We start from the raw sequence: 18739 nt of genomic DNA, 5'->3' as shown, positions 1-18739 counted from the left end.
CAAACAAAGTGCAAAGCCATAGGCTCACTCAATTTCAGTAAATAACTTAAAATTCTGAACACAGCATCATCGTTTTCAGAGCTTTTTGGTTGTTAGAGGTAGAGAGTTAAAGGCACAAAAAACAGGTCGGGTATTGAGAAACTTACATTTATGAATATAAAACTTAGCCAATAGTATAATGAGGTTGCAAAGGTAAAATTCATTTTCAAAATTGTTTTCATACAGGGTAAATCCAAATAGCACATCTTTAAAACAAAGCACACATTTGTCATGAATATTGTCCAGGAACGAGCAGCTGTGCCTGAAAGCTCCAGAAGGCTGCCGTGACGTCATCGCAGCAGGACCCACTTGCGCCTCCGTTGGTATTCTCAACGTCCGCCACTACGTAACAACCTACGCACTGGCGACGTTTTGCATTGCAAGTCTGTGGCAACCATTCCGACTCTGCGGGCGGTAGCACTCTTTGTTAGATTCTCCTGTCTCCGAAATAAACGCACGCTTCACCTCCAGACATGTAAGTTGTGTGACATGAGTGCGGCGCGCCAGGGAAAAAGTGGGATTAGTGCGGGTGTCGCCGGCTAAAGTTAGCCGCCCGACAACATGCTTCGTAAAGGCGGGAGGATGGCCTTTACCTCGGTGAACTGCGAGCTGCCTTTTAACTTGCCAAATGTCTCGAATGTTTTAGAACGCTCTCTAAAGTACACAAAGTTCAACTTTGTTGTCGTGAGAAAATATTTATTGGAAATACGACTACTTTTCTGTTAGGTTACGGCATGTGTCAGGTGCACCGCATGGGTAAACTAACCTGCTGTTGTTAGCTTGGCTAGCTAAGGATTCATTCAACGATATTCTAGCAGGTTCTAGAAGCTCTCGACTATCAGCGCTCTGGCCAAGTTTGGACCGTGGCGTTCACTTCAAGTTTAGGTTAACAGCCGGTCACTTATTTGAACCGAGTCCTATCTCTTGGTAGTCACTTTGTTGCTTCGTCAATGATGATGATTAAGGAGGTTTGGCTCATGGGAGCGTTACATAGGCGAGTAAAATGGCAGTTAACACGCAGCCTGTTTAACTGTTAGTACGAGTCTGTATGGCGGTAGGAGCCATTTAGCATAGCTGATGAAGATTCATTTTTGATTTGTCCATTAAATGGTAAATGGGTTATACTAGTATAGCGCGTGTCGACCTTCAAGGCACTCAAAAGCGCTTTGACACTATTTCCACATTCACCCATTCACACACTGATTGCTGGAGCTGCCATGCAAGGATAACCATGACCCGTCAGGAGCAAGGGTGAAATTTCTTGTTCAAGGACACAACGGCCGTGACTAGGTTGGTAGAAGCTGGGGATTGAACCAGGAACCCTCAGGTTGCTGGCACGGCCACGCGGTTGGGAGTGTACTTCTGTCTGTACACTGCCAGTAAATCTAGATATTGAAAAAAACTTTGAAAAAGTCATATCGACACTGGAACAAATATTGGTATCGTATTCGGTCAGTGTATGTTTTGGTATTTTAATTTTATTTTTTATTTTTTCGTAAAGGGATAGCGAAAAACAAAATGCCTGGTTTATTTGAATTTTTCTGGTAAAATACAAAAAAGAAAATTAAAAAACAGCTTTTTTCTTTTTTGGTTTTGAGAAGAAAAATGAAGATCCCAGGAAACAAAATCGGTCAGTGTATAGGGTACCGTGTACCTTCCGTACATTCCATTTGTGTGTGTGACAATCATTCTGAAACGCAAATCAAAAAACAAAGTCAGGGCCGTTTTTTTCACTATATATGGCAGATTTGAAAACAAAAAAGGGTTGATTTTTATTAAAATATTGCTATAACATTTTATTTTGTTCTGTTTTCCTTTTATGAATTTTAATTTTTACAGATAAACAAAAAAATTAAACTCATGTCTATCCAAAATGCAAAAATGCGTGGTTATCTGTGTGATGACAAATTGAACCGGAAGCAGTATTTTAGCTTTTTCTTTGCGTTTAGCATATTTTTAGCATAACTGTAACATCTTTGTTCAGCAGGAGTCCTATTGTCGTTTAAAAAAAAAAAGTGTCATCAAATAGTTGTCCAACTTTTGTTTCACAAATGAAAATAGAAAAAATGGCTCGAAATTAGTTTTTTGATTTGCATTTAAGAATTGGAAATGGAAGGTACACGGACCGTATGGTCCGTGCATGTCGCAGCCATTCGTTTTTCGTTTGGAATAGAAATTGTATTACATAAAAATCCACTTTCCCCGATTTTTGGTTTGAAAATAAAAAAGCAAAAACGGATCATCGTTATTGATGTTTTTAAAAATCAAAAATGGGTTTTAAAACGAGTGGAAAACACATTTCTCGAGTCCTTGTTCAATTTGTATGGATTGGACATATGCGTGGATCGTCTTTTTTCAGATCGTCGTTTGTGATTGACCTGGAACAGAAGAATAAGAAAGAACAGTGACAGTTGTGTTGTCAAAACAATTTTCTCGCTGTTAAGAGTTCCCTTCTGTTTTTTAATGTCCAGAGACATGGAAAGGGACACATTTTATCGGTTCTTTATTGAGTAGTAGGGGTGTAACGGTTCGTGTATTTGTATTGAACCGTTTCGGTACGGGGGTTCCGGTTCGGTTCGGAGGTGTACCGAACAAGTTTCCACACGGACATATTAAGTAGCGTAATGCACGTTGTGTAAACAATGCACACCGAGGCACAACACACGGCATGCTAGCAGCTAACGGGCTACGATAGACTGACCATACGTCCTCTTTTCACAAAAATTTCGGTTCGGTACGTACCTCGGCTTAGAGGTCACGGTTCGGTTAATTTTCGGTACAGTAAGAAAACAACAAAATATAAATTTTTGGGTTATTTATTTACCAAATTTGCAAAATCTTCCACCAAAAATATTTTTTTTAGTGGAATATTTGACGTGAAGTAATCGGAACCTTGGATAGGTCAATAATTCATAATAACATTGATTTTGATTCAATATTATGTTTTGAGCAATGACAGTTTGAATGAAAAAAAACCAGCTTCGTTTTATTAGTGAACATTGCAACTTTTTCTAAATTACATTTAACCTTTAAGCTTTTTTATTTCACTTTTGTTATGTTTTTGTTTATTTTAATAGTATTTTTAGAATGTGCCGTGGGCCTTTAAAACATTAGCTGTGGGTCGCAAATGGCTTCCGGGGCACACTTTTGACACCCCTGCTATAGATAATAAAAAATTAAATCTGATAAATCTATGGATAAAAAGCAGAGCCTGGCGACGCATGCGCGTTTATCATAACTCTTTCGCTCTCTCTGTCTCTGCCCCTCGCTCACTAATGCTGCTGCGCGCACAATGTGTTTTGTTTTTAACCCCTTCTTAACCCTGAACGTACATTAAATATACACGCAACCCCAACTCAAAATGCCGGACATTTGAGGCATTTAAGAAACTCCGCCCTGACAGTTCCGCAAAAGAGGACATGTCCGGTGAAATGAGGACGTATGGTCAGTCTACCGTAGCCCGTTAACTGCTAGCATGCCGTGTGTTGTTCCTCGGTGTGCATTGTTTACACAACGAGCGTTACGCTACTTAATATGTCCGTGTGGAAACTCGTTCGGTACACCTCCGAACCGAACCGGAACCCCCGTACCGAAATGGACAAATACAAGTAACGTTACACCCCTAGTTTTAACACATTCATAGTACTGCTCACAGTATATATAGGGTGTATGTCTTTGACCAGATAAAACGTTATTATATCCGTTATTTTGGCGTGTCTTTGAGAGGTGGATGGATATGGCGTCCCTTGGTGCACTGTTGATGTTATGGTCATCTGTATTTTAGGCACCCCCGCTTTTGTAGCTGTTCGTCGGGGCTCTGCGCTGGTGGCGGGTGGCCTGCTATGTTGGCAATCAGCTTTGCAGTGTGGGCAAATGACGGTTGAGAAAAGAAGGGAAGTGTTGTTCATGCGTAATGTGTCTTCGTAACTCGATAATTTGTTTAGATGTGCACACCGACGCAGCTTTACCGTGCAACCCGTTCTGGCGTTTGTTGTGCGTTCATCTGCGTGGGAGAATTTCCGGGTTTCCGGAAACGAGCGGTAGTGCCTAAAGAACGGCGAGGCGTACGGTAGTGTTGCAGGGTTAAAATGCACACCTGTTAGAACCTTGTAGGAACCTCTGCGGAAGAGGAGGCCACCAATGTAGTAATGCATTTATTTTTCTTAATAATTTTGGGAGCTACTGTCTGATCTACCTTCAACCTCTGTCGTCACTCGCTCTCACATGAGTCCACCGTCTATCGGTCGCCCACTGGTGGTTGGCTGACTGTTAGTTGTGAACGTGCTTTGTATGAAATGAAGCGAAGCCTGTTTTTAAATGTTAATTTCGCAGAAGATCACCCTAATTTTTTTGTAGCTGGTAAATCGTGATCACAGTTAAAATTGTGGAGCCCTAAAATAGCTTTTCAGTTACTGTGTACTATTGACTTTATTTTGCTAAGTTAATTGTATGTAATAAGAGAATAAAGAAGTACTTTAAATTAGGGCTGCAACAACTAATCGATTAAATCGATTAAAATCGATTATAAAAAATAGTTGCCGATTAATTTAGTCATCGATTCGTTGGATCTATGCTATGCGCATGTGCAGAGGCTTTTAAAAAAAAAAAAAAAAAAATTTTCTTTTTCTTTTACCGTAAATAAACCTTTATTTATAAACTGCAACATGTACAAACAGCTGAGAAACAATAATCAAAATAAGTATGGTGCCAGTATGCTGTTTTTTTTCAATAAAATACTGGATAGGATAGAAATGTAGTTTGTCTCTTTTATCCGATTATTAATCGATTAATCGAAGTAATAATCGACAGATTAATCGATTATCAAATTAATCGTTAGTTGCAGCCCTAGTTTAAATATTGTTTATATTGTTAAACTGTCAATAGCACTAATCATAAATGAATCAAAAAATGTACAATTAATACATGTGATAGATACTGATATCGACCAATCTCGCTTAGGGCTGGGCGATATGGACGAAAAAGTATATCTCGATGTATTTTTACCTAAAATCGATATTCGATTTGTATCTCGATATATTTTCCGGTGAAAGTATACATATAAAGATATTCATTTTTAAAAGCGAGATTCACTGTAATTGAACTAAATGACAACTGTACTGTAAACAGTCAGTGGCACTTTTATTAACCCCGTTAGTCAAGATGGGTATTAATAGCACAGAAAATAAACTGTTTGGGTAGCACACAATTACATAACATAAATACAAATATTCTTTGTACGTAAAATAAATAACATAGCCGTGCAAATAATACAAAATGTATCAAACTCAGATAAAAAATAAATTTGCAGACAGGCACTTTTTAATTCCCAGTCGACACACTGTCACACACGTACGGTTCTGGTCAGCGCCAAGCAAGTGACTTTACTTAATTGTGCGGCTATGATCTTCCTCCCTTCGGCATACATTTTTGGCAGCATTTCTCGTGCGAAATATGCCCGGCTTGGCAACTCAAGAACTCAAATTAATGTTTTATCCAGACGCATACATTTGTCCGAATGTGGCCAAGCAGACGCATTGTGGGTTTCCTGGACGTCGTCTACATCGCTAAAAGAAAAATCTAAGAAAGATAATCCCTCTGCCATCTTCCACTGTTTTTTTTAATATTATAAATCGCCCGCTTGACTTTCGCGTCATCATTTGGGATGTCTGTTGTGATTTCCCTTCCTGGTTCGATGACCCGCCCTGTCTTGCCTCTGATTACCTCTGCCTAATGTTTGGCCATAATAACAACCAACCAATCATGGATGTTCTTATACGTGCTTGCACGTCTTGGAAGGAGGAAGGGGAGGGGCTTAGTAGCGAGTGGGAAGTAGGGGAGAACAAGGAACACAACAAATAAGCGGCGTTTGGTCATTTTAATGTGAAATAAATTATATTGATATTACAATGCTTTATTAATTCATATCTTTTTAAAAATATATGGATATATCTTACAAACTCGATATATTGCCCAGCCCTAATCTCCTTCATAGATGATACATATCGGCAACATAAATTTCTGTGTGGAACATTCCTAATCAAAATGTTTGCTTGTGTTTCTTCACAGGCAACCAGCAAGTGCCAAGTGGTACGACCGGAGAGACTCTGTTTTTATAGAGTTCTGTGTTGTGGACAGCAAAGATGTAAAAGTCAGTTTTGATAAAACAAAGTTTATTTTCAGGTATGAATGCATCATAATGGAAATAATTAGTCTAAGTTGCATGTGCCTGTCCCACACACATTTAAGATGTTCCACATCATCATGTTTATTTTTGTTTGGTTTGTTTAGTTATTATTCTGTACTTAAGTTGTTTGTTTTCTTCACAGTTGTGTTGGAGGAACTGACAATGTCAGACATGTGAACGAAATAGACCTTTTTGAAGCCATTGAGGAAAATGTAAGTTCAGAGTATTGTTCTCCGTCTACCAAAGTGTTTCTTTATTCACCATCTCTGTCTTATAAATGCAGGAATCCAAACATAAACGCACCGATAGATCAGTGTTGTGCTACTTACGGAAAGCCCAGCCAGGAAAGTCATGGCCGAGGATTACAAAAGAGAAGGCTCAGGTTGGTTCGCCGCAAGTGTACACTTTTGGCAAATTGAAATGCATCCGATTAGTGCTGTGCAATATCACAATATATTTTGTAATGCAACATAATGTTCATTGTACAATATACAGTGCATCTGAAAAGTATTCACAGAGCTTCCTTTTTCCTACATTTTGTTGTTACAGCCCTATTCTAAAATACAATAAATTCATTTTTGTTCTCAAAGTTCTACACACAATACCCTGTAATGACAATGCAATTTTTTTTTATTTTGCTAATTTATTAAACCTAGATAAAGCAATTTCTGTAGAAATTGCAATGGTCCAATGCTGAACTGAAATGCTGATGGAATGTAGAATATATGTAAGAATAGTTTGAAGGTTGAAATTATTTGGTTTTATGAATAATTTGAAAGGTAAAATTGGTTTTAAAGGCGAAGAGCAGAAGTTGTACTAAAATGTAGTATGAATCTTAGTATGCTAAATGTTGGTATAGTAAGAAGACTTAGCATATTTCCAAGAGAGTACAAAGTAAAAGAATGCATGATTGTTAGCTTTAAATGTATAAAATTAGCTAAAATGCTAGCATACAAAATTAGCATACTATCATGGGAACACCTAGCATACTTCTAAGATGGCACTAAGTATCCATGAATATTAGTTTAAAACTTAAAACATTTCCTGAAATGCGAGCATAAAATGTTTGCATGTATCTTACATTAGCTTGTAAACAATGGGCTAGCATACTTTTAAAATAGATCCATGATTATTAGGTTAAAGCATACAAAATTTGCGAAAATGCAAGCATAAAACATTAGCATACTAAATTTAGCATGGTAATGGGGGAACTGCTAGCATACTTACAGGCCTCGAATTTTAACTGTTTATGGTCAAGGCAAGTGTTGCCTTAAAGAAGGGATAATATTTTAGGGCACCAAGACAAACATGATTTTCTTTCGAGGCAGTATATATATATTTATATATATATTACTGCTTTACACACTCTCAGGGATTTGTATTTTATAAAATCCTCTGACGAGCAGGGATACCTGCGAAACAAGCTTGTAGGGATGATATAGCCTCTGTTTTTTCCTGACCTAACGTATAATCCGCTCTACCCCGGTATTGAGCTCTGTATAACGGATAAACCACAGAAACCTTGACTATAATATATATATCTATATATATCTCAAAACACAGAGGCTATATCATCCCTACAAGTCTGTTTCACAGGTTTCCCTGCTTATATATATATATATATATATATATATATATATATATATATATATATATAGTCGAGGTTTCTGTGGTTTATCCGTTATACAGTGGTCAATACCGGGGTACAGCGGAATAAAAATCCCCTCACGAGCAGGGAAACTTTTGAAACAGGCTTGTAGGGATGATATAGCCTCTGTATTAAGTGTGTGTTTATATGTATATGTGTGAAAAGGTTTGTGACCACTGGTTTAGATTAAGAATGAATCACAATTCTAGCAAAGAAAAGGTGGGTGGAACCAAGCATCTTTGCGGGTCTTTCTCACCATTGCCGTGTCTGAATTGGCTGTCAAAGTGTCCCAATTTGTCGGAATACATCCTTGTAGTTCTAATATCCAGGTGAGAGTCATGATTTATGATCTGGAATAAAGTTTGACGTGCAAGGAAACGAGGAAGCAGCTCATCAGTCGTTCATGTCAATATTGGCACACAAGCCCGTGATCACGGCGTCGCTATAGTTTGTCAGCGTTAGATTCTAACAACAATATCACTTCAATTTGTTTAGTATTCAAGTTACAAAATATAAATGGAGTGTTGATGGCGGTTTTTGGATGCCTATTTATTGGGTTTTATGGGCGGAATATTTGCTCCGCTTTAAACAGACTTATGTACAGGGTAGAATGCATTAAAAGAAAAATAACTCCGTCATGTCTCTCACAATGATTGTGAATGATAAGTAAAATTCCAAAAAAAAAAGGTGCATGTCCCCTTTAACGGGTTGAATATGGCCCACGGGCTGTGATTTGCCCAGGTCTGGGATAGAGGGAAAGATGAATACAGCAATGTACTGAGACATCCTGGATGAAAACCAACGCTTCCCATCCACCCTGATGGACCTTGAGAGGCGCTGCAAAGAGGAATGGGCGAAACTGCCCAAAGATAGGTGTGCCAAGCTTTTGGCATCGTATTCAAAAAGGTTGAGGCTATAATTGCTGCTTAAGGTGCATCAACAAAGTATTGAGCAAATGCTGTATATATATATATATATATATGTATTTCATTTTATTTTTTTAACAATTATTTAAAACATTTTACATTGTCATTATAAGGTATTGTCTGTAGAATTTTGAGAATAAAAAGTATTTTATTTCATTTTGGAAAATGCTGTAACATAACAAAATGTGGAAAAAATGAAGCGCTGTTAATACTTTATGGATGCACTGTAACTATTGCTTGGATGTCATTTTATCATCTGGACCGTGGTTAATGTATTTGCAACAATACTGCACTTTTGCAGGAGCATTTTTATGTTACTAAAAAAAAAATATGACTATAGCCAGTGGTAGCATGTATACCTGGTATGTTTTTCTTAAAATTATATATAACTTTAAGAAGTAATACGACCATGACTTGTGATATATATCTGTATCGGTATATAAATTGACCTATAATGGGGTATATATATTTTGGCTGATATAATGCATTTTTATGGTGCCTTTGTTTCTCCACAGTTGAGGTGGCTCAGTGTTGACTTTAACAACTGGAAAGAGTGGGAGGACGACTCCGAAGAAGAGATGGGCAACTTTGATCAGTTCTCGGACGTAAGCACTTTTTACTACAGGTGGCCCTCGATTTACAGTGTTCCGTATCGTCGTTGCTGACGCTCTCCCATAAGTTCATTTTAAAAAATTCATTTTGGGAGAAGTATTTGTAGCGTGCTGCAGAAGGATACGGCATTGGTGGCTGACTAAATACTTTTTTGCCCCACTGTACGTACATGTACTGTATACATACATACATATATACAGTGGGGCAAAAAGTATTTAGTCAGCCACCAATTGTGCAAGTTCTCCCACTTAAAGATGAGCGAGGCCTGTAATTTTCATCATAGGTACACTTCAACTATGAGAGACAGAATGTGGGAAAATAATCCAGGAAATTACATTGTAGGATTTTTAATTCATTAATTGGTAAATTCCTCTAAAAAGAAGTATTTGGTCACCTACAAACAAGCAAGATTTGGATGCGGCCCCCAAGTTTAAATCACATGCCTGTGTATACAAGTAATTTAAATAATAATTTACCATTATAAAGTGTTGTTGACAAAATGTTAACTTAAGATAAAAGTCTTACAGTCTTCACTACACCAATTATATGTTGTTCACTGCAGAATGTTTGAGATAACAAGCAAAAAAACATAACTTTGAGAGGAAAAAAAGTTTTCTTTACCCCCACAAAACGTACCGAAAAAGAAGCAAAACCGTGGCGCTAAAACCAGGTACGGACTGTAGCATGGGTCACCTGTACAGTTGCACCTAGTAAACACAAATATAGATATAAACAAAATGACAGTTGTCAGCTGTTAGCATATATTACCTTAATGTCTGTTACGAGGTACTGCAGTAGTAAACAGTAGGACTGAGGTAATTGGTATAATCCTGCACGGGACAATCTGCTTTAATAATATAAAAAAAATGTATATCAAAATCTATCGTAAAACTTTTTCCCCCCCAACCATATCGCCTGGTCCTACATGACAATACAGCAGTTTTGGGGGACTTTTTAAAAAGGACTGTAGTCAGACCGAGCCGCTTGTAATTGGTAATACCACACCACCTTATCCTTAAAATAGTTCTTCTCAGGTTTTTCTGTTTACATTTTCACACTTTGCACTATTTTGTTACACTTAATTAACCATGTCTAAAGTATTACCTATTTTTGCACTTTGGTTTTAAGAGGTTAAGTGTTCAATATGTTTTTAGATTTTTGTTTACGTTGTTTTCCATTGTTGTGTTGACATTTCCTTTATTTTTGGCTTGATGGCTGTGCAAAACAAAGATTGATCTGAAATTAAGCAGATGGACACAAACTTAACAAGGCTTTAAAATTTCTTGTAACCCAGGAGAGAGAGGACACTCGTATGAACCCACAATAGTCTTTGTACCCCAGCACTGTTCATTAAATCTTTATTCAAGTGCTTTTTTGTATCTTTGCGTATTCTCTCACCTGACATTAGAATCCATTGAGTTGTCATCATTTTAAGAGATAAAAAAGCAAAGATCCTTGTTCATTGAATTGATTGTCTGAACATTATTAATTTGATTTTGCAATTGCAGATGATGAATAACATGGGAGGTGATGGTTTCCAACCTGGTATGGATGGTGAAGAAGATGTAAGAATATATTTTGTTTTACTTGCGCCACTCATGAGACCTATCCGTCTTTTTTTTTTTATAGGATTTTATATATGGCCAAATCTGATCATTCATGAGTTAGATCATCCAATATGTGTATTACTTGTAATTTTTAAAATGTACTTATTGTGAGCGCTATTGACTATGTAACAATATCAACACAATATTTAAAGTTGTTTCTTATTTTCTTAAATTACTGTACTCTCAATTGTTTGAATAAAACAAAGTCAATAGTACGCACCAACTAAACAAAAGCCTAAACTACCAGCTACTACTCATTTAAATATTTTGACGTTACCCCTCAAACTCATCCTGTATCCTGGGACTTTTTCCTCTTGAGTTTGTAAACGATAAAAGAAAAAAAGATTATTTTGTGAAAATGAATATAGCATATAATCACTGTAAGCATCTAATTGTGTGCTGTAACGCCATCGAGACTTCTTTACGGGGAACTACACTTTTTCTACCTGTCTATCGTCACAATTCTTTTGAGAAACAAGAACACACTTGTTTAATTTTTAGTCAAATTTGTAATCTGCTCCTTCTAAGTGGCGAGCAATGCTGCAAATGGGTGCATTCTACTCTGTCTCGAAATCACTCAACATTCAAAAACCGCCAACAATACTTAATTCACCTTCCGTAACCTGTATAATAACCAAGCTGTAGTGACATTTTTATTGTAAGAGCGAATATAGACGAACTGTTTATCTAGCGTAGTAACACAATAGCCTTGCGACGGCATTAGCCGTAAGCTCGGCCTGCGTCAGCACCTGAATCACTTTTGAGTTTGTAATGCCCAACACAATTCCATAGGACACATCTGTACTGACTGAGAAACAAACAATCATATTACAGTATCTATAAAGTAATGGGCTCGGTGCGTTTTCATTGTGACATATATATGACATCATGATAATTAATATATTTTCTTTGAAAAGGCTAAACAAATGTGTTATGTAAAAAGACTGACCCACATTTTAACCCTGGAACACTGTTAACTGCACGCCTCATCGTTCTCTAGGAATCCTCCTGCTTGTTCCCGCAAACCCAAAAATGTTCCCGTGCATATAAACCAAGTTGCACAGCAAATCTGCGTTGGTGTGCACTTTTAAAAACATTTTTAAGTTGTGGTGACAGGTTAAGCATTAAAAACACTTCCCTTCTTTCCTCAACTGCCATATTTTGCCAACGACATAAAGCTAATAATCCAGAGTTATAGTTGCTCACAGAGCGATCCGTCCGCCACCGACACGAACACCCTACGTACAGACTACTGTAACATCAACTGTGCACCAAGGGACCCCATATCCATCCACCTCTCAAAGACACGCATAAGTAACTGATGTAATACCGTTTTATTTATCAAAGACATGTCCTATATTACTGTGAGCAGTACAGTGTGTTCCTTGGGGTATGTGCCTTTTGTGCATAATCTTTTTTTTCTCACTTGTTTGCACTTCATGATCGAACTCTGCAATGGTGTAATTATTTTGAGTTAGGTCTTTTTCTTTTGTAAATTGTATTTTATAACTGCTCAATTATTTTTGGTTTATTTTATTTTGAAATTAAAGCCAAGTTCACACACTGTTTGTTTAAAATAGAAAGGGTAAAAAAAAACAGGAAAATAATCGTGATAAAAATGATTATTATTTTGGCCATAATTGTGCAGCCCTATCTCTGCATGTCATTGTAAGCTTATTAATGTTAAAGTTAACAACACACCGGTCTTTCCTTGTCTCCCACCGTGGTTGCAGTGAAGCCAAGTGCTATATTCTGGTATGGCAAAAAAGCATGTTCCCCAACGTCACACGCATTTGTTGCTGCTGATTGTCAAACGTAACACAGGCTACACTATATTCTGCCCTCCCTGAGTGTTGCAAGTTAGTTTGCCAATTATGTACAGTCAGAATTAGAGATGACAAAAATACCACTGAACAAAATTATAAACGCAACACTTTGGTTTTTGCTCCCATTTTTCATGAGTTGAACTCAAAGATCTAAAACTTTTATAGAAAAAAAGACCTATTTCTCAAGTATTGTTCACAAATCTTTCTAAATACTTTGCCAAGATAACCCATATCAAGATGCTGATTAAACAGCATGATTATTGCATAGGTGTGCCTTAAGCTGCCCACAATAAAAGGCCAATCTGAAACGTGCTGTTTTATCACACTGCACAATGCCACAGATGTTGCAAATTCTGAGGGAGCGTACAGTTGGCACGCTGACTGCAAGAATGTCCACAAGAGCTGTTGCCCGTGAATTAAATGTTTATTTCTCTACCATAAGTCGTCTCTAAAGGCGTTTCAGAGAATTTGGCAGTACAGCCAACTGGCCTCAGAACTGCAAACCACGTGCAACCATACCAACCCTTGACCCCCACATCCAGCAGGTGCACCTCCAGCTTAATGCTAACGTGCAATAGACAAGGCTAACCAAAATTGTCATGGCCACTCGCTGGGTACATATATAGACAATCATTCACACTCACATTCATGTCTGTGGACAATTCCAGTTTCTACCGCTTGTCCCTCTCTGGGTCCCTGGGGTGCTGCACCAGGGCAAAAGGCAGGGTACACCCACGACAAGTCGCCACCTCATCGCAGGGCCAACACCAATAGACAACATTCACACACTAGGGCCAATTGAGTGTTGCCAATCAACCTATCCCCTGGTGCATGTCTTTGGAGGTGGGAGGAATCTGTAGTACCTGTAATGTCAGAAGCATTTGGGTAGTCTATACAAGCTTGAATAAGAAATGTCCAAATTCATTTGAAATATGTTTCTCTTTAGCTTTCTCTCCTTACTTTTGCCGAGTGTCAACTAGGGCTGGGCAATGTATCGAGTTTGTAAGATATATTGATATATATTTATAAACAAGATATGAATTAAGAAAATATCGTAATATCGATATAATTAATTTCACGTTAAAATGACCGAACGCCGCTTTTTTGTTGTTTTTTGTTCTCTCCCGCTTCCCACTCGCTACTAAGCCCCTCCCCTTCCTCCTTCCAAGACATGCAAACAATAAGAACATCCATGACTGGTTGGTGGTTTACTATGATGAGTCACGATTGGTTAAGATTAGAGCAAAACATTACGGACAGGCCAATCAGAGGCAAGATAGGATGGTCATCGAACCAGGAAGGGAAATCACAACAGACACGAACATCCCAAATGATGACACGAGAGTCAAGCGGGTGATTTATATATTAATAAAAACAGTGGAAGATGGCAGAGGGATTATCTTTCTTAGATTTTTCTTTTAGTGATGTAGACGACATCCAGGAAACCCACACTGCGTCTCCTTGGCCACATTTGGACAAATGTACGCGTTTGGATAAAACATTAATTTGAGTTTAAGTTAAGTTAAAGGTAAAGTACCAATGATTGTCACACACACACTAGGTGTGGTGAAATGTGTCCTCTGCATTTGACCCATCCCCTTGTTCACCCCCTGGGAGGTGAGGGCAGCAGCGGTGCCGCGCCCGGGAATCATTTTTGGTGATTTAACCCTCAATTCCAGCACTTGATGCTGAGTGCCGAGCAGGGAGGTAATGGGTCCCATTTTTATAGTCTTTGGTATGTAAGCCCAAGTCAAAACTGTTCTCAAGTTGCCAAGCCGGGCATATTTCGCACGAGAAATGCTGCCAAGTTGCCAAGCCGGGCATATTTCGCACGAGAAATGCTGCCAAAAATGTATGCCGAAGGGAGGAAGATCATAGCCGCACAACTAAGTAAAGTCACTTACTTGGCACTGACCAGAACCGTACGTGTGTGAAGTCCATTACATCGTCGACTGAGAATTAAAAAGTGCCTGTCTGCAAATGTATTTTTTATCTGAGTTTGATACATTTTGTATTATTTGCACAGCTATGTTGTTTATTTTACATAGAAAGAATATTATGTTTTATTTATTTCTTTTATGTGTTAATACCCATCTTGACTAACTGGGTTAATAAAAATGCCACTGACTGTTTACAGTACAATTGCCATTCAGTTCAATTACAGTGAATCTCACTCAAAAAAGAATATCTTTATATGTATACTTTGACCAGAAGATATATCGAGATATATATCGAATATCGAGTTTAAGTAAAAATATATCGAGATATACTTTTTTGTCCATATCGCCCGGCCCTAAGCGAGATTGGTCGATATCAGTATCTATCACATGTATTAACTGCATGTGCATGGGAAAATCCAAACCACACAAACATAAAACATTAACACCAGCTGGTTGTTACAATATAAATGTGTGCACTATATCATGTACAGTGTTTCCCCCAGAAAATGTGTTAAGTGGTGGTGACTCTCCAGGGGGAGGAGGCGTTGCCCGGGACAGGCGGACGGACGGGCGGGTGGGTGGGTGTAAGGAACAGTACAACTCGGCCTGTCGCCATCACTTGATGGGACAAATGCAGAGGACAAATTTCACCACATCTAAGTGTGTGTGTGACAATCATTGGTACTTTAATCTTTAATCTTCTTCACCTCATCGCTGCCACCACAGCCTGGGCGCGGCAATAGACTACAGACTGTGGTGAAGTAGGCCTACAATTTTTGGTTGTGTTTTCTGCTCCCTTTGCTGAGTGGCGATGTATATCTCAATATTTTTTCCGTAAGTGTAAAAACAAAACCGCAAAACATTCCTACTCACCTACAGTCCTACTTACCTGAGATACTAAGTATGTCATTATTATGACTTAGTAATTCAATATTTTGACTTATTTAGTAAGTCAAAATAATGACTTACTAAGTCAAATTAATAAGCATTTGCAATAAGCGTTTGGGAAAAAAAAGAGTTAAAAGTGGGGGACCACATGCTGACATGCTCAACTCATCATGCTTAATTTATTACAGCATTTGGGAAGCCTGTAGTTGATTTTTATTATGTAAATGTTATATTTTCATCAACATGTGATAGAGACCCTGCCATTCAAAACTAGGCTGCTACATTACTAATGATTAATGTAACTATAGCTGAAAAAATTGTACAATTGCAATAGGAGAGACTCTTTATCCCTGAACACCATGGAGTTCATGTAGGCTTTATGATGCAGTTACATTATTATATAAACTATCAGAGACAGCTTCATTTAAAACATGGTCGTTTTTTGCTGCTTCAACACAGCTAAATCAACACAGTAAAAGGTAAAGTGAAATAACTTAGTTGTTAACTGTAGGTCAATAATGCTTGTCTTTCTCTCTCGCTGTCCGTTTCATGTGTGGCGCACACTTACGCGCACGCATACACGCACGCACGTGTTTAAAGGGGATTTGAAGGCAACATAGAGATTAGCCACATCTTTCAAGCGTTTATATCTTTACAATCCTAAAAAACTAAAAACCTGTGTTCTTGTCTCACATTGATTGTAAATGGAAAAATTCCCCAAAAAGCACAGTTCCCCTTTAATGCTTACTATTTGTGTTGTTTCAGGCTATATTAGCGGCTAGCATACTTTTTTGTCTGCTCGTGCTTGCTCTTACTTGGTGTGTAACATGTTTAGCCTCATACCACAGTCCACCAGTGATTATGATTCTTATAACAATTGTAGTGTATTTTACGCGATGGCTGTGACGATTATTAACTTAGTGAAGATCTAACATAGTTAGCCTCTACTCAGGGGACCAAAAATAAAGTAGTAGTATTGTGCGTGGAGCAGCTGCAGCATCACACTAACTATGCTAACATTAGCTGCCAACAATAAGCCGTCCGGAGCAAAACAAAGATAAGGGAGTTACTAACATCACATTATCACCTGATTCTACGTGAACAATAAAAATACAAATAAAAGCCAATGCTTTTTTGGCTTTTTGCCTGCATATGCTGGCTTTGGTCATGCTTGAAGTGAACCATACTACTTTATGATCATGCAAGGTAAACATCTGACTGAAACGGCTATTTGTAACTAAGAGTTGTAAAATCACCGCGGATTAAGACAGATACTTCTGTTAACATCTTCATCTCCCACATAGAGCAGTGTCAAGCGTGCCAGAAAAACTAAGTGCACACTTCCGGACTTCAACATAAAATCGCAATGCCCTATGACTATGCTAACAAAATAAGATTACCAGAAAAATAGCTTTCACTTTTACTGTTAATTTGGGCTTGAAGAAACAATATCTTTAAGCAATGTGCAGTGATGGAATGTTGCAATTCAATTACACTTGCAGTTGAAATTTCTTTTTTAAATTTCCTTTTTCATAATTGTACTTTTAAGATTTTTTATAGGAAGTTTAAGCTGTTTAAAGTTTTTTATGATGAAGAAAAAAAGTTAAGTATATTTTGTACCAGATTTAAGACATTTACAATATTTAAGTGTACATCGAATTGAATCGAAACTGAATCAATTTGGGAAATTGGTCGCGATACACAGCCCTCCTGATGGGTGGCCGAGCGATTGGTGCATTTCTATTGTTGAGTGATTTGTTTGATGCTTCTGTAACGTTTCACCGCCTCTTGTTTCACCAGGAGGACACTGCAGACAGTGATGATGAAAGTAAGAAACCGTGACCTGTGAAGAACTCCTCAGTGTCTTCCTTAGAATAACTTGTGGATTGAAAGTACTAATTATGTTTGCTGTGCTTTCAGAAATGCCTGATTTGGAATAGAAGCATTGGTACTCTTGGGGGAAAAAAATAAATAAAAGATCATGGAGAAAAGAAGAAAAATTAATTTACACTTTATTTAAAGGCAGTAAAAAACAAATGTACAGCCAGCAGCCATATTTAAATACATAACCTCTGCTCCAAGCTTCTTCCTTCCCAGTCAGTCCAGTGAAGGTTGATATGCATGGTATTGTACAGAGCAGCTATCGCCACTTCCATTTGCTGTACTGCACCTGTCAGGTATCTTGCTTTACTGTAATATTACCAACGAAGCACATATTATTGGATGGAAAAGCTTGTCTTTAATTGAGCAATGTGTTAAAAAGATTGACATGAACATAATTGTGATTTATTGAAATTAGGCACACCCTTTTCCATTGTTGTGGTTTAAGTCCGCTATATAGTGTAGTTTCTTCTTTAAAACATAAACAATTACAATGGGCCCCTTTTTAGAGACTTTAGAATTAGATATCCAGGAAGCTGGTCTTTTTGTTTTGGTTGCTTAAATCTATAGCTTACATGTTTCCCTTTACTATTTGTTGAAAGTCTGTACAGTTGGTATATTCTGAAATCATTGCAGAAATGTTTGCATCTGTCCAATAACCATCTACTAAAGTATTGTGAATGGAATTCATCCATTTGATAGTTACTGTTTATCTTTCCAATATACCAACATGCTCAGTCTGCCTGCAGAAGCAGGCCTGAACTGAAGTTGAGTTAGGTGTCAACATCACATGACTTATTGCTTTCCTCCAGGTTCTCTGCTTAACCACATCCAGAACAGAGCCTCCCTTGTGGGAAAGCAATGTTGGAGAGATGCAGTGTTTAATGACCAAATTATAATTGCAATTTAACAATATGTATAGGGGAAAATGGTGAATTACAGTGAACATTCTTTTTTTATTGTTGACATATTTCTAATAAACATAAATGCTTAACGCTGTGTTTTGTCTTTTTAATCACGTGGGTCATGTATGTGAGACGTAATTTAAGTTGCTGAAGTAGTAGAATTCAAGTTTTTTTTAATGCTAAAGATCTTACAAATGGCAAAATGTCTCCATGCCGTTTCCATAAGAATCAAATATTTCTCGGGAAACCACGTAGTGAGGAATTGTCTTTGTAAGTATTTTTA

At 37.7% G+C, this 18739-nt stretch overlaps 1 protein-coding gene across 1 annotated transcript; it reads left to right on the top strand.

The window, feature by feature from the left end:
• Positions 1–327: 327 nt before the first annotated feature.
• On the top strand, positions 328–18545 carry LOC133654013 (prostaglandin E synthase 3-like). Its single transcript, XM_062053950.1, has 8 exons — positions 328–514; positions 6106–6219; positions 6366–6435; positions 6507–6605; positions 9313–9402; positions 10918–10974; positions 17471–17498; positions 17591–18545. Coding segments are annotated over exons 1-8 (480 nt in total). The 5' UTR covers positions 328–512; the 3' UTR covers positions 17611–18545.
• The last annotated feature ends 194 nt before the right edge of the window (positions 18546–18739 follow it).

This window comes from Entelurus aequoreus, linkage group LG07, assembly GCF_033978785.1.
Source record: "Entelurus aequoreus isolate RoL-2023_Sb linkage group LG07, RoL_Eaeq_v1.1, whole genome shotgun sequence".
Taxonomy (NCBI): Eukaryota; Metazoa; Chordata; class Actinopteri; order Syngnathiformes; family Syngnathidae; genus Entelurus; species Entelurus aequoreus.
This window is presented reverse-complemented; position numbering and strand designations above follow the sequence as displayed.

Excerpts from the sequence above, each read along its gene's own strand:
- LOC133654013 (XM_062053950.1), top strand. Across the intron at positions 9,403-10,917 it reads ACTTTGATCAGTTCTCGGAC|ATGATGAATAACATGGGAGG; the intron begins GTAAGCACTTTT and ends TTGCAATTGCAG. Across the intron at positions 10,975-17,470 it reads GTATGGATGGTGAAGAAGAT|GAGGACACTGCAGACAGTGA; the intron begins GTAAGAATATAT and ends TTGTTTCACCAG.